The sequence below is a fragment of the Anser anser genome (assembly GCF_964211835.1).
Source record: "Anser anser genome assembly, chromosome: Z".
Classification (NCBI taxonomy): Eukaryota; Metazoa; Chordata; class Aves; order Anseriformes; family Anatidae; genus Anser; species Anser anser.
The window spans coordinates 84,657,682-84,683,923 of NC_139723.1; the positions used below are offsets into that span (position 1 = coordinate 84,657,682).

General features: G+C 47.4%; 2 protein-coding genes across 4 annotated transcripts in view; one reads left to right on the plus strand and one right to left on the minus strand.

Moving 5' to 3' along the window:
- Positions 1 to 6,574, plus strand: part of ARK2C (arkadia (RNF111) C-terminal like ring finger ubiquitin ligase 2C) — a 42,453-nt gene extending 35,879 nt beyond the window's left edge. Inside the window, exons 7-9 of one of the 3 annotated variants that reach the window (XM_083816420.1) lie at positions 732 to 838; positions 1,194 to 1,345; positions 3,211 to 6,367. In XM_083816420.1, the coding sequence (XP_083672546.1) occupies positions 732 to 838; positions 1,194 to 1,311 (225 nt within the window). In that variant the 3' untranslated portion in view covers positions 1,312 to 1,345; positions 3,211 to 6,367. Of the gene's footprint in view, positions 1 to 731; positions 839 to 1,193 lie in introns of all 3 variants that reach the window. The other 2 variants (XM_083816421.1, XM_083816419.1) reach the window with 2 other exon arrangements.
- A 2,695-nt stretch (positions 6,575 to 9,269) lies between these two features.
- Positions 9,270 to 26,242, minus strand: part of LOXHD1 (lipoxygenase homology PLAT domains 1) — a 155,874-nt gene continuing 138,901 nt past the window's right edge. Inside the window, exons 38-41 of the mRNA XM_083816422.1 lie at positions 15,796 to 15,966; positions 14,508 to 14,646; positions 12,898 to 13,059; positions 9,270 to 10,441 (exon numbers count right to left, since the gene is read on the minus strand). Coding sequence (XP_083672548.1) covers positions 9,961 to 10,441; positions 12,898 to 13,059; positions 14,508 to 14,646; positions 15,796 to 15,966 — 953 coding nt within the window. The 3' untranslated portion in view covers positions 9,270 to 9,960. The remainder of the gene's footprint in view (positions 10,442 to 12,897; positions 13,060 to 14,507; positions 14,647 to 15,795; positions 15,967 to 26,242) is intronic.

A 26,242-nucleotide genomic window follows, 5' to 3' on the forward strand; every position in this document is an offset into this window, starting at 1 on the left:
CTTTGCAAGGGGCATCTCCTCCGATGGAGCTGAACTCTTGCCCTTAAGGAACCAGATGCCAATTTTTGGGGTAGTGCTAGTAGAAAACGGGAAAATTGCTCATTTGGGTAGAAAAGTTGTGTTTGTCATCCCCAGTAACAACAAATATGTTTCACTGCCCACGTTGGAAGGGACTCAGCTCCTGCTGCACTTATCTCTGACCACATCTCCAGTGGATGCAGAAAAAAATGTATTATTTGGAACGGGTGTGTGCGGGAAAGTAGAGGAAGGATCTGGCAGGCCAAGTGCTGCCCCATGGTGCGGCATGGGGTTAAGTTGTTGGCCAGGCTGGCGTGGGGCACAGTGTTTGGTGCCCTTGCTGGAAGCAGTGACCTACATGTTTTGGGGGTCTGCAGGAGAGGCACCCACCAAAGGACACTGTGGGGCCATCCCTGGCGCATGGAGGACCGAGGAGGTGGTGGGGCTGTGCTGGGGCAGCAGTGGACAGGCTGCTCCTTGGGGCACTGCCATCGGCCCCGCTGCCCCCCAGTTCTGGGGGGATGTGTGTGGACCAGCAGCGTGCTGGTGGCATTCCCCCTCTGCTGGCTGTTTTGGCTGGGCTGGCTTCCCCAGGCTGGAGGATCTGGCTGATCGATGAAGCTCTTACTGTTTGCCTTCCTGACACTACCAAGGCTTGGCAGAGCATTAGGAAATCAATTCCCAACCAAATTATGTCTTTAACCTTGCTGCAGAGAAGACCGCAGGAGGGCAAAGCTGAGCAGGAGGATGGAGAGGAGTCGGACACTGATGAGAAATGCACAATCTGTCTGTCCATGCTTGAAGATGGAGAAGATGTCAGGTATGACCCTTCCCTCTGCTCCACTGCCTCTCGGTGACATCTGAGTTGTGCTTATCCCGATAACACTGCTGTGCCTTGGTGGGGTTTTCCCTGCTCTTGTCCTGACAAATTCACTTGGTTTATCTCAGGGTTTAGGAAAGCACATGCCTTTTAGTTGGACGTTGGCATGGGCCATGGGTAGGAAGTGCCCTGCAGCAGCAGGTGAGCCAGATTTTCACAGGATCTCCTGGGTCTGGATCACCTGCTTCAAAACCATGCTGCTGGGTGGCCAGTTTGCACCTTTCTGGATGTCCTCAGCCCCCTGAACCCCCTCCATCCACGAGGTCCCTAACGGGTGGCGCTTCTCTCTCCGCAGGAGGCTGCCTTGCATGCATCTCTTCCACCAAGTGTGCGTGGACCAGTGGCTGGCCACCAGCAAGAAGTGCCCCATCTGCAGGGTGGACATTGAAACACAGCTCGGCTCGGACAGCTGAAAGGACTGGCTGGACACACCATTTTCCTTATCAGGTCGTATGGCCATAAACCCTTGCAGCAAAATTTTTGCCTTCTGAGCCATTTGATTGAGAGGAAAAGTCTGCAGGCACGTTAGCGAGGAGGAGGAGGAGGTGGCGGTACAATATCTAGCGGTAGGAGATATTGCACATACGCAGGATACGGGCCCGGTGAAAGGGAGCTGGCATTCCCGGAGCTCAGAGACCCCGTGCTGCAGAAGATTTAGTGTTGAACATGAAGGAACTAGTTGTGGTAGTCTGGCCTGTCAATCCTGCATTTCATGAGGATTGTATATATACCTCTCGAATACGTAGAAACATGTTATAGGGGTCCTTTAGCTATTTCTATGGATGGCAGCTGGAGCATGTTAGCTTAAGAAATGTTGTGTTTGATGCCCTACTCATCTTGTGGTGGACATGTTGCTGTTACCTAATTTGCACCAAATATTTTTTCATAGATTCCTTATTTTGGTGCCTGATTAATACATTGCAGAGGGGGAACGAGGAGGTCAAGCTTTCCCACCCTTGAGGGGAAGAGGCGAAAAAGCAAAATCCTGTTTACAGTCAGAAGGGTTGCGCTCTTTGCCTCGGCCGCGTGTGCTTCCTTTCCATGCGTTTACAGTGCTGCAAATTCAGAGACGCTTACAAAATAAAATGAAATTGGGAACAAAATGAGTGAAGCAATAGGGAGAGGCTTCCCTATAAGCTTCCTGCTAATCTGCTGGTGCTGGATGCTTTCTGGAGGGGCACGATATCAATGGGGATGCTGTTTCTTTGCTTTCTTTTCTTAACAAAGTGGCTTGGCATGCCAAAATCCAAGGCAGGCCACGTGCTCTCTCTGTGCTTGCCATCTTCCATGCTGCTTTCTCCTGTGAGCCAGAGGCTGGTTGGCTTCAGCATGCCGTGGCATGGCCCCTCTGGGGTTAGACACCTCCCAGGCTCCTTGCTGGTCCAAAATGCTGGTTATTGAGCCGACTCCTGTACCTGTGCTTTGGGGTGTAATTGCTCAGAGGAACCTCCAAGGGGATAAAGCCCAACACCGGATGATTTGGGGATATTGCTAACGCTGTGGCTGGGCTGGGGTAGAGCCGCAGCCAAGCTGCCCTGCTCCCGTTCCACATCCCAGCCCACAGCAAGATGGGAGAAGTGGAGCAGGGCCTTTTTATCACACGTGGTCAACCTGCTTCACTGCTTCCCCGGTGAGAAATCACAGCACAGGGAGATTAAGCAGGTGTACAGCACAGGTGGAAGCCTTTCTTTCTTTTCCTTTTTTTTTTTCCTCAATCCACCTGGGTTCATAGGCTGTGGGGTCAAGTCTCTCAGAGCAGGGATTGCAGAGATCCCTCTCTGATAACGGGATGGGAGGAACCGTTGCTGATGAGACATCACTGTGGGTGTTTTGGTGCAGGAGGGGAATGCCAGTTCTCAAGGGTTTGCTGCCTTCTGGAGGGGCTGGGTTTAGCCCTGTGTCAGAGCACTGTTATACACAGATGCATTTCACTCCATATCCATATGGAGAAAAAGGTGATTATTAAAATGAAACCTAACACACCAGTCTCCATTATAAAAATGCACAGAACTACATCAGGAAGCAGTCCTTAGAATAGAAGTATCACAGAATCATTGGGGTTGGAAGAGACCTCCAAGATCACCTGGTCCAACCATCACCTTCCAACCAATGTCACCCACTGAACCATGTCCCTAAGCACCACGTCCAACCTTCCCTTGAACACCCCTTGAAGGAGTGGTCCATTTTTATCCAAGCTCCCCCAGAAATAAAGACCTCAGCTGAAAACCCTTTGGTGAACAGGCATTCACAACCAAAAAGCCTTTTTTTTTTTTCTTTTAAGCCTTTTTTTTTTTTTTTTTTTTTGAAACTAGGAAAATAGAGATGCGGAGGAGCCAGGGGAACGAGTCCTGAACTTTATATATTTATAATGCAGATGCGGCGGAGCTGAATTTTGGCTCCCTGAGCACCCCTTCTGCTGGAGCCAAGCGATGCTCTCCACGTAGAAATGATCATAAATTACCATCTGGGAGATTGCAGGATTCCCGTGAGCCGTAACAGGAAAACACCGACCTCGGAGGACCCACAGAGATTATTAGTATTTTTATTTTTGCCAACCTGCTGATGAGAGTGAAGGAGAGGGTGTGGGGCTGCAGGAGACTTCCTCCCCTCTCACTGTGCCTGTGCAGGTAGAAGGGAGTGGAGGGGGGACACGGTGACATATATTTGTTTGGTGACATTTATTTGCCACCCGTGAGAAATGGTTTCACAGGGGATACAGCAGTCCCAGCCCTAATGTCCGGAGTGACGTGGCCTCGTGCCGCACTGGGACATAGGCGGCTTGCTCCAGCAGCAGCAGATTCAAGCAGCATTAAAAATAATCCTAATGCTACCAATAATACGGACAAGAAAAGCAAGATGTTGTTCGTAAAGCACACTGTAAGCCGGTCTGGTGCACCCAGGCGTGAGCTGGGGGCGAAGCAGGGGAGGATCGGGGCAGTGGGACCCTGGCTGTGCGGGGAGGGAAGGAGGAGCGCTTCCGAACCGCGCGTTTTCTTGAAGCCTATGCGAAAGTATTACTATTTGCCTAACGAACAAGCACAGTTTTTAGATATAAAAGTAACAAAAAGACAAAAAAATCTGGTGAAGAAAAGCACCAAACTCCCGTGGTCTCGTGTGAGTGACTGATCCCGAGGTGCGTGAGAACCTACAGCGTGCGGCGCTGCGGCGGTGTGTCAGGTTCCTGTTTGCGTTGAAATCATTTCTACGAGTAGGTCGCGATGATAGGAGGAGTTAAAAAAAAAAACAACAAAACAACAACAACAAAAAACCAACAACAAACAAAACAAACGAAACAAACAGAAAATCTCTAGGAACAAAACATTGATAGTTTACAGGGTTTTGTGAGTTTAAATGCCTTATATTTAACAATCATAATTTATGACTAACTTGTAGATATTGTGGGTTCTTATTTAATTATTTTTATAGTTGTTTTTTGCATTTTTAATTATAATTTATTTATTTAGAAATTAATACTAATTTTTTTTATTACTCCTATTACCTCATTTTTGCATTGTTTCTGGGAATGGAATGCTTTGCATGCGTCGGTACTTAAAAAGAAATTAAACATGGGATGTGGGGGTAATGCTTATCTCGTCAAAAAAAAAAAAGAAAAAAAAAGAAAAAAAATCAGGGTGTGTGATTACAAACTGTATTACTGTGGTGCTGTTACCTTGGATACATTCCATAAAAATGCAAACCTTTGATTCTGTATGCTGTGACATAGTGGAAAACTGCAATATAGTGACTGTGTTTAGCACATATATATGAATATTATTTGCACTCATAATCAAACTCTGGTGATCCTTTCACTCGTGTCCTTGTTCATTGAAGGAGGTTCATAGTGCCCTGAAAAACCAAAATTTCAGTCGATTCCTGCCGCCGCACTGTCCCAGTGCCTGTGGTGATGCTCCTGCCCTTGCTGCATGCGTTACCTGCAATAACGCCCAGTGGGCCCCGCTGCGTGGCTGTGCTTGGGGCACTGCATGCATTTGTTGTGCGACTCTGCAAATTGCTTCAAAAAAAGGTGGAGGGGAGCCCAGGTGCTGCGGCTCTGTTGGCTTTTCGGTGCCTGCCGGGTGCTTGGTCTGGCTGCGTGCCCCCTGCTGAGCCATCCCCTGCATGCACCCAGCTGGGAGCTCCGGGGGATGCAGGAGGGAACTGGTGGAGCCTGGGCTCGGACGCTACAAAACCAATGGTCTGCCAGCAGTTTTTAGGAGATGACCCCTCCCTCCGTCTGGTTTTGCATGGAGGACATACGGTCCCCATGGCGTGGTGCCGTCAGGGCAGGGTGGTGGGACCTCAGCTCCTTCGCTGCTCCCAGGCAGGGCTGGGAAATGGGGGCTGGATGGACAATTTGGGATCCATTTTTCACACCGGGCCTTGAGACTTGGCTATAATCCAGCTGTAAAACATGCCTGGAACAGAAACCCTCCAAACTAACCTTCTTGTGGACCTTCCACTTGCTTTCAGCCCCTCTGTTGGGGCAGAAACCTTGATTTAAGGCTCGTTGAACTGCTGTAGGGCTGCGAGAGGCACTGGAGCCCTCCTGCGTTGTTCCCCCCGGGTCACCCCCTGGGGGGACCAGCCCTGGGCTGATGTCCTGCTCCTGCAGCAGTGGCCAAGCATCCACGTCCCCATCCCCAGCCACGACTGCACCGCTGCTAACGCGCTGCCCTGTCCTAAAGGCTCCTGAATATCCAGTGCTTGAGCCATGCAGGAGGGTTTTTAAAGCACCCTGGAAAACATTTTAAGCTTTAAGCCATAACTGCTGTGGGTCAGTGCAGATGCTCGGCCGTGCACGAACGCAGAAGCAGGGCTCGATGCGTCCCCACCCCAAAAGGCTTTGGAAGCAATTCTCTTTTGGGGCAGGAAGGCACGACATGACTGTACCTTCATCCTTCCTCTTCGACCCTTCAGGGTGCTGCTCTGCTTTGCTGCCTTTGCCTTACCCTGGGTTTCCGCGTCTTCCCTTGCTGCTCTGTGACTTTCCTCCCTTAAACTGTGTTTTTGGGCTGTATGGGGATAGGGGCCGGGTGTCACCCCACAAAGACACCATCAGAGGGACACGTAAAACATGGGGCAAGCAAACAGAACTCCTCCCCTTTAATGGCCCGGGCTGGTGAAAGGATCACCCACATTTTTGTACTCCTACTGCTGTTCTGTTGTGCTGTGCAACATTTTGCTACATAGACTATTTTATAGAAGAAAGCTAGAAAAATATTTATTATTAATATTAAAGCAATAGTGCATTGAAGAAATGAAAAGACATTAGAAATTGTGTAAATGCTTAGATTCACTTTTGGTGGATTTTTTGTACTTTATTTATAACTAATAAAATGAACTGCATTGCTAACTATAAACCTGTAGGAGCTGGCAGAACACTTTTGTGTGGTCTTTATTTACCACTGGATCCTGACTCCCACCCATGGCCAACATATGAAACCCACCCAAGTGGGTGCCCAAAGCCCTCCTGGAGAACCCCCCCCCCTTGAAGGTGAAGCCTTCAGCATGCAGAGAAGTGAACGCTGGTAGGGCTTTTTCTGCCTCCTTCAGCCCTGAAGCAGTAAGAAAAGAAAAACCTACTGAAAAATGAAATAATAATAATTAAAGAACTTTAAGGTGGACAGAGTTGAGGGCATTTTCCAACCTTTTGTCACCCTTGGAGAACCCAAGGGGTCAAACACCCAACTTTGCAACCCCTTTCATGGGTCCTCTTGCTTTTTTTTTTTTTTCACGCAATGAATGGTGTCAGTCTCTCTCCTGCTTATGCTCCAGAGACTTTTCCTCCTCATGTATTTCGTGTCAAAAGGCTGTGACCAGTCTCAATTATGTGATTAGACTGAGCATGCCCTGGGGACAGACGCTGCTGATCGCAGAGATTTGGTTCCTGCAGCTGGGCAGAATTGCTGGCTCCTCTAGCATCCAGTAAGGGCTGTGCTAGGGATGCATCCTATTCGGGCAAGATGAAACTCCCGTTATAGCAAGCTTTTACAAATTCTATCAGAAAGCAGGGAAAGCACACTTGCTCAACGAGATCTCGCTGATGCCCTTCAAAAGGGTTGCAGCGCTGAGAGCTGCTGGAGATCACAATCGGTTTTGCTTCAAAGCTGCCACAGCAGAGCACAAATGTGCTGCTGAGATCTGATCACGGCCCCGCCGAGCACAGCGAGCTGAAAATGGCTTTGCACCCTTTAAGGTACAACAGCACAGCCACTGCGGGCATCCACTCTCCCCATTTACCCTTTTTTTTAATTTTTAGTAGCTAAACCATCAGCTGGCCCAGGGGTTGCAACTCAGAGCTGTACAAGCCCACGAGTAAATATCAATTATTATTGTTATTATTTTTCAGCGGGGCATCTTTTCCATGTCAAATCAGCCTGTGCACCAAATGATGGGGTAGGGGATGTTGTAGGGTGGATGCTTCGTGAGTTACCCTGCCTTTGTGCACATAGGGTTGGTGTGGGTGTACCAAATGCCGTCAGATGTGTCACTGTAACTTCCTAGAGATGCTTGATTTAATTATCAGTGTCCTGCAGCAAGAAACAGTCAGTCCCTACCAGTTAGTCTGACACCGTGAAGGTCTCCTCGGTTATATTTGTTGTCACTGAGAGCATCAAAGAAAAAAAAAAACAAAACATCATGTTGTTTGAGAGCATCAAAGTGCAGGATGTCATCGGGCTCCCAAAATGATGGGGACCACGGAGACAACAGGACAACCCATTTTTGCAGTTTCCTACTGGGTGGTGCCATCCTTGTCCTTTGCCCTCACTTCTCACCCACATTCCTGGGTTTTGGTTGCAGGCACGTGCACTAAACCCACACCAATTAAGAAGCAATGAGCAAAAATAAGGTGGAAGGTAGGGGAGCAGGAGCTGTGCATCTGCCCACCTCTACCCCAGGAGGCAGACATGCCCTGAGCCCTGCAGAAAGCACAGAGCTACGGCAGTTTTGGCTTTTTTCCTCCCCACTCCTCTGCTTGGCCAGGAATGTGTTGGGTTTAGCAGCTTAATGCAAATCCAGCCCCTGGAAAAACTCCACTCAACTGATTACTTTTGTGGCGTTAGTAGTTGTAGCAACAGGATGACTCCCCAGAGCCGGGGTGGAGCTGGGTTTTGCACAAACAAAGGGCGTTTTTAAAGTCTTTAGAAGAAAAAAAAAAGAGGTGGTTTTTTTTTTTTTTTTTTTTTTTTTTTTATGCTTTGCCAATGTTGCCTTTCCGGGGAGAGAATGAAGTCGCTGACTCCGTATCAGCAAAATCCCCCTTGACCCTCTTTTAGGGCAGCATAGCCTGGAGTTCAGCGCAGATTTGGGGTTGAACATGCCCATCCAGGGCTGGCAGGTGGTTTTGATGTCAGCCTAGGTATTTGCAATCCCTACACAGCAATTTGGTGACCGCAAAGTTGCTCATTCCTGCTTCAACAGGACCCGTGAGCTGTGAGCTGTGGCTGTAGCTACTTGTTACATGATTGCTTCCAGATGGAGCCTGTCCTGATGCCGTGCCTTCTCACAAGCACGTCCTATGCACGCCAAGGATTTCCCTGTTCTGCTCGCCCCACGTAGGAGGGTGTGGATCAGGAGGTGCTCCCAGGGGCTGGGAGCACGGAGCAGTGAAATTCCTACTGACACAGTGGTGAAATCCCGTCTATTGCTGGTAGCTGTCCAAGCGAGATGCAGCCACGCTGCGTACCCAGTGTGAGCCCCTTCCCTGGGGGTCTTGGGGATGAAAACGTACCTGCTGGCCCCAGCACGCACCTCCAAGCCCCCCAAGGTCCCTTCTGCTCCTCCTGTGAGCTCCCAGCCCCGGCTCAGTCCTTGCTCAGAGCTCGGTCATCAGTGCACGGGGAGGGGGGAGCACTGAGGGCTGCTGCTGTCCTTCCACCAGTGACCAGCGATGAGGTTTACTGGGAGCACGTACCCCACCCACTCTACTCCAAAACCATCAGTTTATCCCACTCTCAGCCCTTTTGATCCCTATGTGCATGAAGGGATCACCCTGGGAGGGGGAAGGAGCTCTCCTAGGACACAGCCATGCCAGGAGGAAAGTCTTCTCAAGGCACCTCACACACCACAATCCCCCCTCCAAGGGACGTGTCCTACCACCTGGTAGGTGGGCATCAGGCAGCTGAGTGTCGGGAGGAGGAGAGGAGCCTTCACCCCCACCTGCTGAAGCTGCAACGCTTGGCTGGGGGAGCAGACCCCTTTCTGTGGCCGCCTCGTTAATAAGCCCGAGCTCATTAGAGCACCCTGGGGGCTGAAGGTCTGCCTCCTCCTCCTCCTCAGCAAGCCTGGCTGCTGGGCAAACCCATCCCACTGAAGGCTGGGAGAGTTTAAAGATTAAAATGAATGGCAGCTGCTCGGAAAGGGGGTTGGTGTTCAGGGCTCTGTAGGGCAAGATTGTCCTGAGCCAGCTTTGAACACAGTTAGCACAGCTTCCTTGAAGAGGAACAGGTTGTCTGCTGGGTCCTCTGCTGGTGTGCTCCCAGGAGCTGCTCTGGCTGCCGGAGCCCCAGGACCTTCTGAATCCAGCCTGGGAGCTGGGTCTGGAGTGGGAGGAAAGCCCACGGGTGGAAAACAGCCCCCAGACCCCACCACCAGGCAGTGTTCATACGTAGCAACACGTGCTGCGGTGATGTGAGACAAAACCAGGATGTCCCAGTTCAATTTTCTTAAATATTCTGTCTCAATTTCATACTTCCCTTTATTCACCCCCAAAGGGAAGCAGGCGGCGTGGAGGCCAGTGGGCGTTTCCAGCCCCAGCAGGGCAAGGTGCCGAAAGCAGAAGGTGGCATCTGAGCTGCTGCTGGGGGAGTTCATGGGTCACCTACTGGTTACCTCCAACTGTAGGTAAGAAAGAAATGAATTTATTTCGTTCACAATTTTATATCCATTAAAAAAAAAAAAAAAAGAAAACAGTATTGCTTTTACAAAATATTAACCCAGGAAGCACATCTTGCTACTAAAAATCTCTCCATACAAAAGGCAGCATTCCGAAAAGGAAAATGCAATATAAAAACTGCATAGTGGGAAAAAAAACGCATGTCCTGAAGGGAGCAAAACGCTACTCAGTACCTAGGGAAAAGCTCCCTCCAGATCAACCCATCGCCCCGGTTCTCATCCAGCCACTTCCCGCAGGGAAATATGGTGGTGACGCCGGTGGCCGAGTTGGTGATCTCCACCCGCTCCACTAGCCAGCCGGGTGCCAGCCCGCTGTTGTCGTGCTCGATCCGGACTTTCTTGAGCTCGCCCATGTCCAGCGTCTCCAGGTAGAACCTGTTGGTTTTGCCCCGCTCAAAGAGGTTCCTGAACTTCTGCTTCAGGGCGCGCTTGCCCGAGTCCCCGTTCAGCCCGAAGATGGTGATGAACACGTTGGCGTCTGTCCCTGCCCCCTTCTCAAAGCCCGTGACCACGATGGTCTCGTATTTGACTGGCACCAAGCTGCGGGCTTTGCTGGCAAAGCTCTCGGTGACCTTGGCACACTCGAAGACTTTGTAGTCCCGTCTCTTGTACCGCAGCGGGATTTTCACGTTGCACCTGAAGAAGTACCTGCCGGAGGGAAGGCACGTTAGTGGTGTGGTCACCTCTTTCTTGTGCGGGTGCTACGGGCCTGCTGCAATACTTTTCCATCTACGTCCTAGCACCGGAGTTTCTCCCCAGAAAGACACCCAGACTGAACGTTGCAGCTGCTGGAAAATCGCCTGTTTCCCCGGGCAGACACGGACAGGCTGCATTACGAGGGCTGGCGTGGGGCAGCTCCCACCTCTGTTGGCTGTGTGATGGCACGTCTAATTGCAGAGCCACCGAGGAAGGCAGCAACCAGCCCTGCACCTAACACAGCCTGATGCTGCGCAGTTCATCCGGTCTCAGAGGTTTCACCCCTGCAGCAGCAGCACGTGGAGGGAGCTCAGCAGCAACCCTCACCCACACTGCAGTGAGGATTGGGCTAGGAATGGGGAAAAAATGGACTGGGGAAGACGGGAGGAGGAGGTTTATACAGCCCCCCTTTCCTCCTCTACACCACCCAGCCCATCCTGAGCAGGAAGAAAAGCGTGGAGCGTGGAGGTGATAGCTACCAGATGCTGAAAGCCCTCGGCTCTGCGGTGCTGCCCCCCGTGACATGCAGGGAGCACAAAACGCGCTCACAAATCGCTGCACACCTGGCAGCCAGCCAGAGGCTGGAGCACGGCGCTTCTAACGATGTATTTCATTTCCAATGATGCAGATCATTTCCAAACGAGTTTTCTTCCCCCTCCTCCCTCTCCCCCCCCGTGCCAAACTGCAGCAGGTCCTCCTGGGGGGGGGGAGCGTGGCTGGACTGCAGCGCGTGTGAGTAGAACCAGCACCTGGAGGAAGGGTTGCTGCTATTCGAGCTGTAGTGCTTCTTAAGCACTTCCAAGTCTTTGGACATTTTCTGCAGCCAAAGAAAAGCTCTCTATTCCCTGGAAAGAGGGTTTGCAAATGAAAAATTCTGCTGGGAGCAAAATTTTAGGCTCAGGGACAGAAAAATTGCATGAAAATGGATGGGGAGGCTGCCTGATGCTGCAGTTTTATTTCGTGAGCTGCGTTATTATGGTCTGGATTCTGGTGGAGCATGCCAGTGTTTGAGAGGGGCGAGAAGGAAAAAGATAATTTCTCTAGCCCTGGGATTTGCAAGAAGAACCTTCCAAATACATACATTTTGCAAACTGGCATCAGGTACCAAAAGGAAAACAAAACAAAACAAAAAACAGTATCATTCAAAACTATTGCTACAGCAATCTCATAACTCTTTTAGTTTTGTCTTTTTTTTTTTTTTTTTTTTTTTTTTTGGACTTTTGGGATCAGCAGTACCCGACATGAGAGCTTGCTCCCACGGTGAGATCTGCTCCAGTTGATAATTCGCAGGCTGCAAGCACTACCGGTACCTCCTGGCTGCTTTCTTTTATATAAAACAACTTTAAAAGGCATGGGTCTTTGTGAGAAAGTCTTTGTCCCCTTCAAAACATCCTCTTTCAGCAGCTCCAGCATGTTCCCAGGGAGTTTCATGGGCAGACCTGACTGCATGGCCGGGCACTGAGGGTTCCAGGTTTTTCCCCACCAGGAGAAAAGTGTTTTAGGTTATAATTGACTGAGTTTTCATTCAGCAAATGCTATTGTGGCTCTTCTGCTGCCTGATTAATTAGCTAGGAGAAATTCTTAGTATCTAAAAAAAAAAATAGTCACTTCAAGGATTTCTTCTTAAACACTCAATTGTCTCAGCTGGAACAAACCCCTTACAGTTAAGTTCCCTTGCAGCAGTGGAAATATCACAGTGCAGAAAAATCCATTAACGTAGTGGATATTTTCTCTGAAGAGGAGTTTGTTCTGCAAACAGCCAGTCTCCTCCAGTTCCTCCGTATTCCCTGCGCTATCTGCCCCACGAGCCGTGAACATCGCCCCTTCCACGGACAGGGACGTGTGGGCCCTGACATGTACAGAGCCCTTCAGAGATGTTCATTCTTCCAGCATGGAAGATTCCAGTCATATTTGAATCAGAGTAGCTGAGTATTTGTGATTTGGAAGCTGCTTCTACCTTCCCAGTGTGCTTTTGGACCATCCCAGGAGGATCATCCAAACTGCTCTGAGGCTGAGGTTTTGTCTTACTCTCAACTTTCTTCTAGGAGCTGTTTTTACAAGACTTACCTGAAGGCCAGTCTGTGCAGAGCATCCTTCACACCCCTTAAATTTCAGTCAGTGTGCATGCTTCCTACAACCTGAGGTGTTTGTCATAGCTGTAAGACTCACCCCAGCTACCTTGTTCAGGAGCTTTGCATGTGCAAACGGCCTTGGTGACAACTCAGAAATCGCACAGCAAGAGAGCAGGGGATATTGTTTACCTGACACCCCAAACAGCTTAGCTTTCAGAAAGGGATTAAGGTTTTGTAAGAATTTCCACGATTGCTTAAGTTTGAGACGCTTTGGGAGGATGCATGCAGAGCTGCTCAGTGTCCAGGAGCAGCTCCCTGCAGACAGGAGACACTTACTTGTTGCAAAGCTCCATCTCTGTTACGATAATCTCCTGGACATGCCAGTAGACATCAGCTTTCGCAGATGACTTCTTTCCATCTTTTGGACAGTGACCAACGCAGATGGCTGCAATATCACCAAGGTTCTTTGAAGAAAACTGAAATGTGTCTGTTGCTCCCCTATAGGAAACAGGGAGCAGTGTCAGTTAATATCTTGATTGCTGGCAGTGGCTTGTCTCATATGGACATTAAGTAATTTGCACATGGCTATGGAAGATAGAAGATAAGCCTTCATTTAAAGTCATTTGATTTAACCTACAATCATTCAACACAAAGTTTAATTTCCATATTTAAATTCAGTATTTTGTCTGATTAGGGGTGACACTTTAAATTACTGCCACTAGGACTTTCTAGGATAAACTTGAGCAGTTCCACATACAAAATCAATTTGCCTCATTATAGATAAAGCTAAAGAATGACTAATTTCCCCTCCAGCAGTTATTCATTCATTCTTGACAGATACGGTATCTGTTACACATCTACCCACCGTCGCTGCTTTAAATCTGCTAGTTCAGCCACCCTTCCTGCTTTAGGAATCCAGATTGAAAATAGTTTAGAGAAACAATAGGTCTCTGTCAAACACTTGTCTGGCTCCCCATCATGCCCCCTACATAACTGTTACGTTTGTCTCCTTGGCTTTGGTCCTTATTCCAACCTGCCTTCAAGAACGGACTGTCACCAATGCTTTGAGGGATGGTGTCTCTAACTCCGCTGTAGTCCCCACCAGCTGAGTGCCAGGAGGAAGCTCTCCCCAGTCATTCATGTTTCCCATGAAATCTCAGCCATTCATTCCAAAGTCCAGATCAGCTGTAGTCTCACCTTCTACAGAGCTATAAAAAACAAATTTCCTCTCTGCAGAGCAACTGAACATCATCAGCAGCTCTGGCTTTGAATATGGTCTCGTCTCCTAAGGGTGTGCTGTGTCCTTAAACAAAAGAGAAAACCACCTCACATCTGGAGGACCTTGGCCCCACATGGGAAAAGGAACCTGCCCCACGTTACATAGATGTGCCTCCAGCCTGTCTGCACATGAAGCTGATACTCGGCTTTCCTCACACGACAGTGATCTTTCAGCCTTACCCCCAGATTTGGCTGGAAAGCCAGATCTGAGTAGCTCTGACAACATTTAGCCTCCAACTATTTTTACTTTCCCTCTGATTCCCACTGCCAGTGAGATGCTGTAAAAGGAACTAAAACCACCTCCAGCTTCCTTCTGCTACTCCCAGCTCAAAAATACACAGCCTCCCCAGAGGCTCACCAGAAGCCTGTTTGTATGTACTGATGAAAAAGGACACACATACACACACAGAGGCATGCATCATCTACATTGCCTCTTACCAAATGCCTTTTCTCATCATTTTTAAAACCTGCTCTCTGTCTGCCCATCAGAAACTGATTTTACACCTTCCTTTTACTCCAGGTGAGAAGTCTCTCGGCATTTTTGGAAGGGGGTTGAGAAAGAGCTTGGCACAAGTGCAGCTCTGTGGATCATGTGGAGAAGACGTGGCGTTTGTGGCAGACACACGGATGGTGAGGAATTCCTTTAGCCCATCACCCAGTCCCACTACCTCTCAAATCTCCTTTTCTTGGAGGAGTTTTCCATAAGGAATTCTTTTGAGCGGCCCAGTTTCCCTTCTAAGATGATCCAGATGTTCTCCCTCGTTTCCGCATCCTCTCTGTCGCTTGTTACAGTGACAATTTCATAGGCTTTAAGGCATAATTAACACACGTGTTAAGCAGCAAAGGAAGAGCAGATGGTCAAAGACATCTCTTCAGTTGGCTGTCATTTTGGCTGAAAACCCTCTTCCTAATATTTATCGCAGCACATGAGAAAGCATTTGCAAAACAAGGACGGAAACACACTGAAATCTGTGGGACTCGTGACATCTTTGCGCTTAGGATTTCATACAGGGGTAGAGCATGTGGAAAACCTGAGTACTGCTTGATCAGCTAGCACGAGTCGGTGGATCTGCTCTTGAACAAGCCGTGTCCAGCTCCCTGCTGTGCGAAGAACTACTATTTTAACACAGCACAAATACTTCGGTTTCTGTGACACTGTTCCTAACAGCATAGAACCGCCTCGCAGGGACAGTGAAGGTATCCGGGCACCCACAGGACGTGCTCGGATGCTGTGGTGGCATGTCATTACTCACGGTGGCAGTCACGGGGTTGTCATTTTGCAGGGGCAGAGTGGAATCACATTGAAGTAATGTGGTTCTTGACTCCCCGGGACCTTCCCAAAGAAGAGCACTGTGTTGCAGGAATTTTTGAGGTGTGCTTAGCAAATTATCAGTGCGGTTAAATAACATTGCTCTTTTTCTCTCACTTGTTCACCACATTAGACACCAGTGTGATTACCTTGGAGTTGGTGGAATTACCCAGAGCAGGGAATTACCCAGGTCTATGGGGTGTTAAGCTCAGCTGTCATCTTCAGCTGAGATATGGGAGCCTCTAGCCCAAAGCATGTTCAAGAGGAAGCTGGAGAAATGTTACTTGCAGTGCTTTAAGGACTGAACTTATTTTCCACCTCAAAGATTAAAGCTCATTGTTTCTAATGAGACCATAACCGTGTATGCCTACGGCTTACTGCTGGATTGAACCACAGCAGATGGGCCCCTCTTAAGTTTCAACCCAGAATGAGATGCTTTTCTTCCTCATAAATCCTGATTTGTTTCTCTCTGATCACAGCATTGCACTTTTGAACTAAAGTGTACCTTAACTAATCAAACCTTCAGAGCCCAGAACACAAGTTGCTAATACATGGGAAGCCCCAGCGGAGCATCCTCCAGGAGATGTGGCCCTATGGCCTCTGAGGACCCTCAGCAAATGCCTGAAACAAGTCACCTGTAAACTTACCAGTCCGCTCCTTCAGTTCCAGGATGTCATTATTGGCACAAGCCAGTTCCCTTATGAGCTGCCCATCGTCTTCACCTTTAGCCAGCCAGCGGTCACACTGGAAGCGAAACGTCTTGTCCGTGGCTGAGTCCGTCACATCGATGTATTCCAAGTGCCAACCCGGCGCGATTCCTTTGCAGTAAAACAACAACAAAACATAGTTAGGGTATTTTCACATTGTTTGGGTAAGGAGGTGAGATACTCATTGTCAGGATCACCTGGCTGGCACTGGAAATACCTGGTACTTGTTTCAGATAATGTCACCAGAATAGGTGAGGTTGATCTGATAGCAAACCAACATGGACCAGCTCAAGACCATCACCTGATCCCCCTTCCACAGTAAGGCCATGCTTTTGAGGGACTCTCTGGCTCGTGATCAGATATAAACGTGTTGGAGTGTGGTCCCAGAGAAGCTGGATTTCAAGGTGTCTGTGCAAGGGGCCATCTCTTGTCCTTGCCCAGCAGGATGCAGGAGATGCAGCTCTGCAATGGGGAGCAGCCTCTGCACCACCGTCAGGGCAGGATGAAGCCCTGATGCAGTTTAGGGACAACAAAACTTTACCCCCCCCCTCCCCCCCCAAAATCAAGGCTCCACAGAACTGTTTGCTGGAGCCAGAAGCATGAAATCTCCTGAAATTCAAAGGGTTTGGAGAAAAAATGGAGTAGCTTGTGTTGCAGAAACTGCTGCTGATTCTTCCTTCTACTTTAAGGGAAGTGTGAAGCCTTAAAGCCTAAAGAGAAATATAAGTACTAGATGGCCAAAAACTGTAGGGTTTAATGTCTTTCCCTCTGGCCTGTATTACTCCCCCATCACTCCATATCTGCATTTGAAGGTCAGAAGGTAAATTATCACTTGCTCCTTTGACCCTGTCAGCTAACACATGCAAGGAAATCACCCATGCTATCCTGCTCTTGCCAAGCAACCAGAGTGAATTTACTAATGTTGTGTCTGGGCATGAATGTAACACAAAGTGATGGATGCTCCTGCAGGGACCAACAGATCACCTAACTTTTGCCTTGGGTCCTTTGGAAGAGTCATAGTTCCCTCTTAGTTTTCTATTTCCTTTTTTTTAATTTTTTTTCCCCAGCGGAAAGTAACTTGAAAATCAAGAACAGGGCATTTGGGAACATTTTCCTGATTTCTTTGTTGAAATAGAAGCAACTCATGTTGATTCAGGGGGCATGGGAGGTTCTGACAGTTCTACTTACAAGTCTTGTTATTGTCAGACAAAGGGAGGTTGTGTTCATGATAAGACATCTCTGCTGAGTTATTACTTACATCCCATAGGTATAAAATAGCTCTTGCTCTTCCAAGTGCTTAATGCCATGTGCCTGCTTCCTTAGTTTGCAAATATTAATCTTAATTAGCCCTTTAGCCCTGAAAGATAATGATGGCACCTTTTTGAGCTATGTCAACAAGTCACCCTGCCCTGTGAACTGCCATACAGTGTCTGTTGGCTGTTTCCTACCAGCCTCAGAGGCATTCTTGTTGTGCGCTTTAGCTTTCTGAACCTTCTCCAAGCTAAGAAATGACTCTATAAAAAGCATAAACCTTTACTGAAGACACTATTTGGTCTTTAAATTCCAATTTAGGGGGCACAGAACGACAGGCTCATTGAGGCTGGAAGGCACCTCTGGAGACCACCTAGTCCCAACGCCTACTCAGAGCAAGGCCAGCTAGAGTGGGTTGCTCAGGGCTGTGTCCAGCCAGGCTTTGACTTTCTCCAAAGACAGAGACTCCACAGCCTGTCTGGGCAACATGTGTTTGATCACCTGCGTGGAAGGGGAAAAAGCAAAACAAAATAAAAAGTTTGGCTCCATCTTCTTTACTCATCCCCATCAGGTATTCCTACATATCAGTAAGATCCCCCTGGGCCTTGCCCTCTCTAGGCTGAGCAGTCCCAGCTCCATCAACCTCTTCTCACACACTGGATGCCCCAGTTCCTTCATTCTTCCAATTCCAGTCATATTCCTGGCTCTTCACTGGGCTTGCTCCAGTGTGTCCATGTGTCTATTGCACAGGGAGGACAGTGCCAAGGGAGCTGGGTGCACCTTGCAAACACACCTGGCCCCGTTCAGGCTTCAGCAGCAGAGCAAAGATGTGAAGGGTTTTTGGGAGAGGGCTGGCACATTGTACCCTTGCAGATCCTCATCAGTTTAGTGCCTGCTGGGCAGAGCTTATCAAGTTCCCCGGGGCTCCCACTGTGCTCCAGCCTGCTCTTTGGGACTGGCTGGAAATTTATTCCAAGCACGTTGGCAGTGTCGGCCGTTAATCTTTTTGGCAGGCTCATTTCCATTTAAGTTGAATGAACATCTCTGCAGCATATTTGGGAGGCTGCTCTGCTTCCATCAAAACTTTAAAACAGTTCAGGATGAAAGGAAGAAAACATCCCATGGTTCTCCAGCAAGAGACATCAATGACTGCAGACTAGGACGGAATAAATCGGTGATCTTAGTCCTGTTGCCAGCAGCGAACAGCTTGACAGCGGTGGGATCAGTGCTAAGCAGTGGTATCAGGAGATGGCTGAATGAGACCTGCACACCCTCCTCCATCGTCTCCAGGCCAGCCCCAGCAGCTGCTCACCAGGAAAGCTGCAACAAACACCTGCACTTTTACCATGGGACGAGATGGACCAGGGCTGGCTTTCCAGCATGTGTTGGAGTTAAGGGCAAAGAAAGCACAAAGTGCAGCTTTTCCTGATGTTCCCTGCAAAAAATGTATTTATCAGCTCTGGGATATTAAAAAGCAAGCTCTGGGCTCTGTCAGGGGATTGATGCTGAAAAGCAAAAACCAACAGGATGTTCCTTGAAGCACATAGGTACCTTGAGTCAAGGAGCTGGCTGGTCACCCTTGAAAAAGTGATGCTCCTGCTTCAAAGCATCCCCTGCCTGCTTTAAACAAAGAATGCTTCTCTTCCCTCTCGTTAGAATTGGTCTTCAGTCTTTTCCTCTTTTCTTTCCTATGATTAGCAGTTTAAATTAAATTGGGAGACCTGGAAGCTGTAAAAGTATCCTATGTTGCTTTCCATTTCTTGAGAGAAACGATTCACCCTGGATAACTTCTGTACTGCCAGCACCCAGGGCAGCATGTCCCCCTGCCCTGCCCTGTCCATCTGCCCTGGTGCCAGCAGTGGATGTCACGTTAAGACCTTCATTGCTAGAGCACTAAGCTTCATTTAAAACCTGATGTGAAAATGGAAGGATTTATTTGGGGCTGAAGGAATTATTCTGCTTTACCAGACAAAGTAGTTTTTGTTTGTGTTTTTTTTTTCCACACTGGGAAAAATACATCTGATTTATTTTTATATTGATCTAGAAAAGAAAAAGTCTCGTTGTGCACAGAGTCTGAGTGTGCGACTTGGCTGACCTGGCTCTGTGTGCCACAACAGCGGAAGGAGAACATGGTTTCCGTGTCTGCAGAACCACTTCCCAGGTTGTGAAATCCTGGTTTCAGGATATTACTTTATTCCTACTTTCTGTTCCTGGGAGGAATTTGCAGAGCAACAGGCTCAGAGAAAGGGAAGTACGCCCCGTATGGACGTAACCCCAGAGGCAGCAGATCCTCAGCACAAGATGGTTTACGGTATAGTCATCAGTCAGGGGGTGAGGAAGAGGAGACAACAAAGTGACGTGGGCATAGCCAAGGACTCCCCTTGGCCACTGCTGGCAAAGCTGAAGGATCTCCGCAGTGACAGCTTATCGGCCTTTCCCTGGGTGCCAGGACACTGCTGGTGCAAAAGGTCACAGTCTCTCCATCGCTCAACTTTCAGTGCTTGTACAAGAGCCAAAGCAAGTCTGTTTGTATCCCTTTGGCACCTCTACCTACAGTACCAGGAAAACAAAATCTCAGGCACATATCAGTGGCAAAAATGCCTCAGAGAATATCATGGGCTCTTCTGCAGTGTCTTCAGGGCAAACCGGGAGGACCACATCTGTCTCTGTTAATCTGTTATTGGGCAGAGGGAAAGAAATAGCGAAAGTCTGGGCAGTTCCTGCTTGATTATGCAGGTCTTGGTCTTTAAAATAGTTTGGCCACCACTGTGCCTTTGTGGGTGATTCCCTATCACGGTAACAAGTGTTCAAAGTTTGTGACAAAAGGAATTTCCCTCCAGGCCTGTTTCACTGCCATCGAAATCCCCAGCAGCAAACCTGCCCTAATAAAACCCGTGGCTGTGCCACGTAGACTCCTTAATGGTCCACAGTTGGAAGTGACATTTTCAATAGCATGCAAAACATTTCAAATGTAATTAGCGGAGGAGAAGAGCTTTGGGGAAAACAGAATCACTTTGCTTGCTTGACTCTGGCAGTTGTATAATTTAGTGTCATGTAGGGAAATGTATTCTCTTCCCCAGCGCCCCTATCCAAAAGAGCGGCTAGTTGTCCCATTTATCTTCCTTTTCAAAAGAGCCCAAGCTGGCAACTGAGTGATGCTGGGCAGGGGTCCTCTGTGTACGTCTGCGAGGTCTTCACAGGACCATCTTGCCTCATTCCCAGGTGATGCTGATAGCTGGTGCCTTGTGAAGTGAATTCCTTGCGAAATCAGATCTGGGGGAATCCAATCTCTGCTGGCAGACCAGGGAGGTGAACCACATGCAGGCTGGAGTACACATGTGCCCATACAAATGAAAATCTCTCCCTTCTCTGTGGCCATACTCAATGATTTTCCTCCCTATCCCCTGTCTATTTGCAACGTCTTTTTTTTTTTTTTTTTTTTTTTTTTTGTGAAAGCATTTGATGCCCAATTAAGGATAACCGTTGTCATTACTGGTGTTTATGTTCTCGTATGAGTAAAAGAAAAATCCTGCTTGTGACACTGACTGCTGAAGGGTCAGTGCAGAACTGCTGCTGCCTGGCTATTCACCGCCAGCGACCAGCACTGCTCAGCCCCTTAATTCCATTTTTTTCTTTTACTTTTCAGATGTTCTGAAACTCAAAGTAATGACCATTACAAATGCAGTTCATAGGCCTTGTGTCCTTTGATGTCATTTACCTCCTGTCTGGTTAGGTGACTGTCCAGCCTTAAATCCCACCACGTGAGACATCACCCAGAAAGGGGTGGGAGTTTTGATAGACATGTCAGATCGCTAGAAAAGGAGCATTAATTGTGAGGTGCTAAAATCATAGCACCTAGCTCCGCATCAGTACATCTCAAAACACCTTAAGGAGGTGAATAATTTTTATCCCTGATTTACATAATTGAAAATTAGGTACAGGGATGTGATTTACGCAAGGTCATTCTGCAAGCCAGTGGCAGAATAAAAATAGATAATAGATGCATTTGTGTATTTCTCCTTGAGGATCATGTTAGTTCACACCACAACATTTCTCATCCGAGACGACAGGCAAAGCAAAACCTCACACAACCTTTGACAAAACAAAAGCTTAACACTCGGGACGGTTTTAGAAAATAGGTTCCCTGCCCCCCACCTGTGTTTCCTGTGCAACTTGTTCAGTGTGGGATTTGACTCAGGGCAAAAGCATCAGTAAATTACTCTCAGAAAAGAACAACACTAACAACAACAAAAAACCACACATCTTACTGACAAACTACTCCTGTGCAAAAACACTTAACAGCTCAGAGTGAAGATATAACAGTTTCTCAGAGAATATTCTTGTGATTGAAGCATATTTCACGTTTTATTGAAGCATACTTGATGCAAAAGCATTTAACAAGGGTGCAGGATAATTTGTCACCAAGAGGAGCAAAGGAGGCTTGTAGCAAAGGGAAGCTTTTATGGAATTGATAATTTTACAGCTACTGGTTGGCCCTGTGGGCTCTTTCCATTCTTTAGTGAAGGGTTACAGGAAATGGGGATGATAGGAATGACTGTGCAGGGTCAACACTGAAGTCTTTGCCTTCTCTCCAAATCTGATGTTTTGTTTGCTTACATCTTTTATTTTGCTTTTTCTTCTATTTTACGTCAACTCTGGACTATGAGATTTCTGCCGTGTCTTACATTTCTGCTGTAATGACTGTAGCACATCTCTGTGATAAAACAGTTGAGTGTAAGGATGAAACCCGCCATGGAAGAGACAGGAAGGCACATGGCATTTACAGGAAGGCTCTGAAGGGTATATGCTGAGGACTGAGGATGGATTTGGCCAATCTGTGGGACTGAGCAGCCAAAGCATGGTTGCTGGCATGCTACACAGGTCTGCAGTTTGTGTACCCCATTATGTCTTGTCTAAAGAGTTGACTTGAATCCACGCAGAAAGATGTAGAGTTTGAAGTTGCCTTCCTCTCTACTGAGCCATCAGTAAAACAGGTGAGATGGAGCAGCCTCCTCTCCTCTAGCAGCTATGTGCATCTGTCTCTCTTCCTCTTACTTTTTACTTAAAGCAGAAACTGTTAAACAAACCTGCCCCAAGGATCAGCAGAGTTTGTGAAAGAACAGGCAAGCTCTGAGAAGAGGGCTTAAAAAGACCTTTTTGAGTCTGATAGCTAAGCCAATCTTTATAGAGGGCAGAAAAGCAGATCTTTAAGTTTCTTTTAATAATTTATGCTCTACCAGAGCCCAAAGGGCTTGGAATCATGTCAGTGAATTGCAGAAACATATCTCTGGATGTGCAGCGTGCTAGGAGTTCAAGGCCTGGGCAGTTTAAGACCTGATCCTATACATTGCTACTGAAGAAGGCAGTTCCTTCAGAGAAATAAAAGGAAAAACAAGGGCATACTAATATTCCCCTATTGAATCCAGCTCGAGAAAGAGGAATAAGATGCTTCCTTCTTTGGAAGATCCACCCAAAATGAGTCATTGGGGCAGTTAGGCTATTTAAAACTCAATTAGACAATGTCATTGCAGTTGGTGTAATTGAAAGAAGGGCCCTGTTGAGGCAAAGAAGGAGTTGGGCTGCATAACCTGGTTATTTGCTTCTATCTTTGCTTTTATAATAACAGAGAAGCCTGGTTTATCCATAATTAGACTGTTACTGGCTCCCCTTGGCTGATGGCAACTGAGATAATCAAGAATCTGAAATTAATGACTTTAGAAAGACTGTTTATCGTCTGGGTTCAGATCTACTCAGGCAGATGAGGGAGCTAAATCCACATTTCCCACATCTCCTTGTTGCAATGAGAAAATGGCAAAACAACATCAAAAAGTTTTTACAGCTAAATAATTTCATTACTGAGATACTGTGAAACTTTAAGCGGTACTTCCAGAATGGTGATTTAGTCCTTAAACCGAAGGGCAAAAAAATGAGACCTACATTTAGAAAGCCAGCATTTCTACAGACCTACAGATTCTGATCTTGCATAAATGCAGAAGTAAATGAACTGAGATATGAGAAAATACATAGTGACTATCTGAGATCAGGAGATGGGGAGGCTGGAAATGATTAAATTTGCTCAGGGAGTCTAAATATATTAAATTGAACATCAGTATCTCAAAGTGAACAAGGGCAGGATAAAAAGACATGGAGCAAAACAAAGCTAAATTTCATTCACCTCAGTTCATTGTTACCAGACTCTTGCTGGTGAGCTCTAAACATCTGAAAAATCAGGAACAAGTTCCTTGAAACTGCAGTTGCCAAGTCTCTAAACAGCCTGTTTTCAAACGAGCACCAACTTCCTCCCTAGTCAATCCTACTGGAGTGGAAGGAATTAGATGGGGGCTTCTTTCCTGCTTTATATCTCACACAGTGGTGCCACTCTGTGGTTTTGGTGGGGAAAGTGACATTTAAAAACATTAAAGTGGGACTATAAAAACTGGCACTCTGACATGCTTTTCCTGAGGAGACAAATGCAGTGTTTATGTTTTAAAGACCTCCTGACAGCCTTTGCCATTGCAATTACTGTCTCTTCAACTCTGAACACTCCAGTACAGTCAAATTTCAGTGAAACGATGAAAAAAAAAGGGGGATGTGAACTGCTGGCATACCCACTGCAGCAAAACTTCCCTGATGGGGGCGGATGCTGAGCTGGATTTCATGGCAAACAGCCACCTTAGGCAAGACATTTAGGTCCATTTTACCCCCAAATGGGGGTCACCTGGTTGACTTATTCCTGGGACCAGGTTATTTTTAAAGGAAAAAGAAGACCTATTGCTTAGCTGTCCCCTTAAGAAGCCCATGGGCTAGATTAGTAGGACGTAATGTGAGTCAAAACAAGTTGATGCTGCCATTGAGGCTGATATATATCATAATATAATTGATATAAAGAAATTTAGGGGAGGAACATCATCCATATTCCAAGTATGCAGCCTGTGAGGAGCAATGGGGTAGTCCAGTGTGAGGCTAAGTTTTCCACACAACATTGACAGAGAAACATTTAGGCCAAAATAGAAAAAAAAATAAGGAAAGAATGAGCAAAATCTGATGCTTGAAATTAATGGTAAATATAAGCATATTTCTGTTTAATACCCAAAGTCCCCCAAGCATCTGATGAAAACCATACATGGCCCTTGACCCCTGACCTCTCTACTCCTTTCCAAAAAAATGGAGCCAGGAATTTCTAACCAGTGGCAAAGCCAACCTATATAAATTATACAGAGAGAGCAGGCATGTATGCAAAGGACAGCTATAGCCTGGGATCCCAGCAGTAATAAATACTCTACACACCCAACAAACTGTCATGCTTTGTTGTGTGAAGCTGTAGATAGGATATGCCTTTCACATGACTAATGCAAGAACAATGAAGACAACATATGTTATGACTTAAACTACAGTTGTCCTCCTCACCGAGAGGAAAAACAACTACATTTATGCTGAACAAAACCTGAGCACATTGTTTGTCCAAGGCTTAACCCCACAGTCAGCTAGGTCTGGTAAAATCCCTATTAAATATTACTTATAAATGGAAACCAGAGATATGGGGGAAATAAGGAAAGAGAATATGAGGTTGCAAAGTGTACTTCTATTCATAAATATGCACTATTTTTCCAGGTTCTGGACACATGGTATACTATTTTAGCTGGTTTGTGGTGACTATCTGACTACATACTCTTAGCCAACAGCAAAATTAAACTAATTGAGACTATTTACTGCTTAGCCCAGGGCCAAGCTCTGTTAACTCCCTTTGCCACCAACCAAGAGCATGTAAAAAGCAATTACCATAGCTCAGCTGCAAAGTGGTAGCTCCACAGAGTGCGACAATAAAATCACCAGTGGCAAGGAGAAGGTGAACCATGATCACTCGTGCAAGAAGGAAAAGGCAGCAGGCGCCCCATGCAAGATAAAGAGGAGTTGCTCATCACAGAGCAGCGAGAAGACCCGTGGGACTCACTGCCATGGGTGCTAAATGTCCCCTGCAGAGTCTGGACAAGCACGTGAATGAGAAAATTCACTGCACATTACTTAATGGACAAAAACGATAACCAGTGCAGGAGACACCCTGAGGGATGCAGGGTGAGATGCAGAGGATGAGGCAGGATTACACACGCTCGCTCAGTTCCTTCTCTTCCTCAGGCACCCCGTGATGGCTGCTGTTGGAAACAGCTGCTGGGCTCGATGGCTCCTTGGTCTGACCCAGTCCTTGCTTTCCTACGTCCCAGCCCGTTCACGTGCCTGAGCCCTGGGGTTCAGCTCTGATCTGGTGGGTATATTTCATTCTGTTAGCATGATCGACCACTGGGAGCCACGAGGTCTCCTGCGGAAGATGCTCTCATTGTAGAAATTTTAGCTGGTAATATATTTAAAGAGGAATCTGCAAGTCCATGGTGGTTTCTTGCTGCTCTCAGAACGACATCGAAACCACCCCTGCAACTGCAGAGATGCCTGTTTGCTGAGCTAAAACCCCAGTGGGGATTTCAATAGCCCTTTCCATTTCATCATCAAAACAGCAGATTCAAAGAATTAGGTGTTTCTGCAACTAAAATCAGGTAAAACCAGCTCTCAGACCACCTAGTTAATGCTGACTTGGTGGGCCTGTGGGAGCCATCCAGCTTCACCTTTGGGGTGCATCAAGGGCCTGCCATTAGCAAGCCGTTCATTTTTAATTCAAAATCGCCTCCTTTAGACAAAGAAGTCAGCTGGGTAGGGATGAGATGAGATGTCATCACGGCAGCGTGGTTGATGTATTTGTTATGAGCTGCTGCCTGGTACCTGAACAGCACCACAAGTGACTCTGACAGCGGTACCAGGCACTGCTGCTCTTTGTGAAACCAGTTAGGGTGTCCAGCAGCAGGGAAACGTCAGCATGTCTCTCAGCAGGGCACTGCACACCCACTGTATGATGTACTGATTTTAATAAAGACAGACAGAGATCTTTATTTCTGTCTTCCAAAGCTCACCGTGCTATGTCAGGCTGCATTACCCCATGTGTCAGTGTCAGGCGGAGAGCGTTAAATTGCGAGAAAAGTGCCATGCTGGCCTGTGACAAAAGTATTTCATTAAAGGAGCTGCTGTGTTGGGTCTAGAAGGCTGAATGCCTGTGCTGTGGAGGCGATATCATTATCTGTGCTGCAGCATT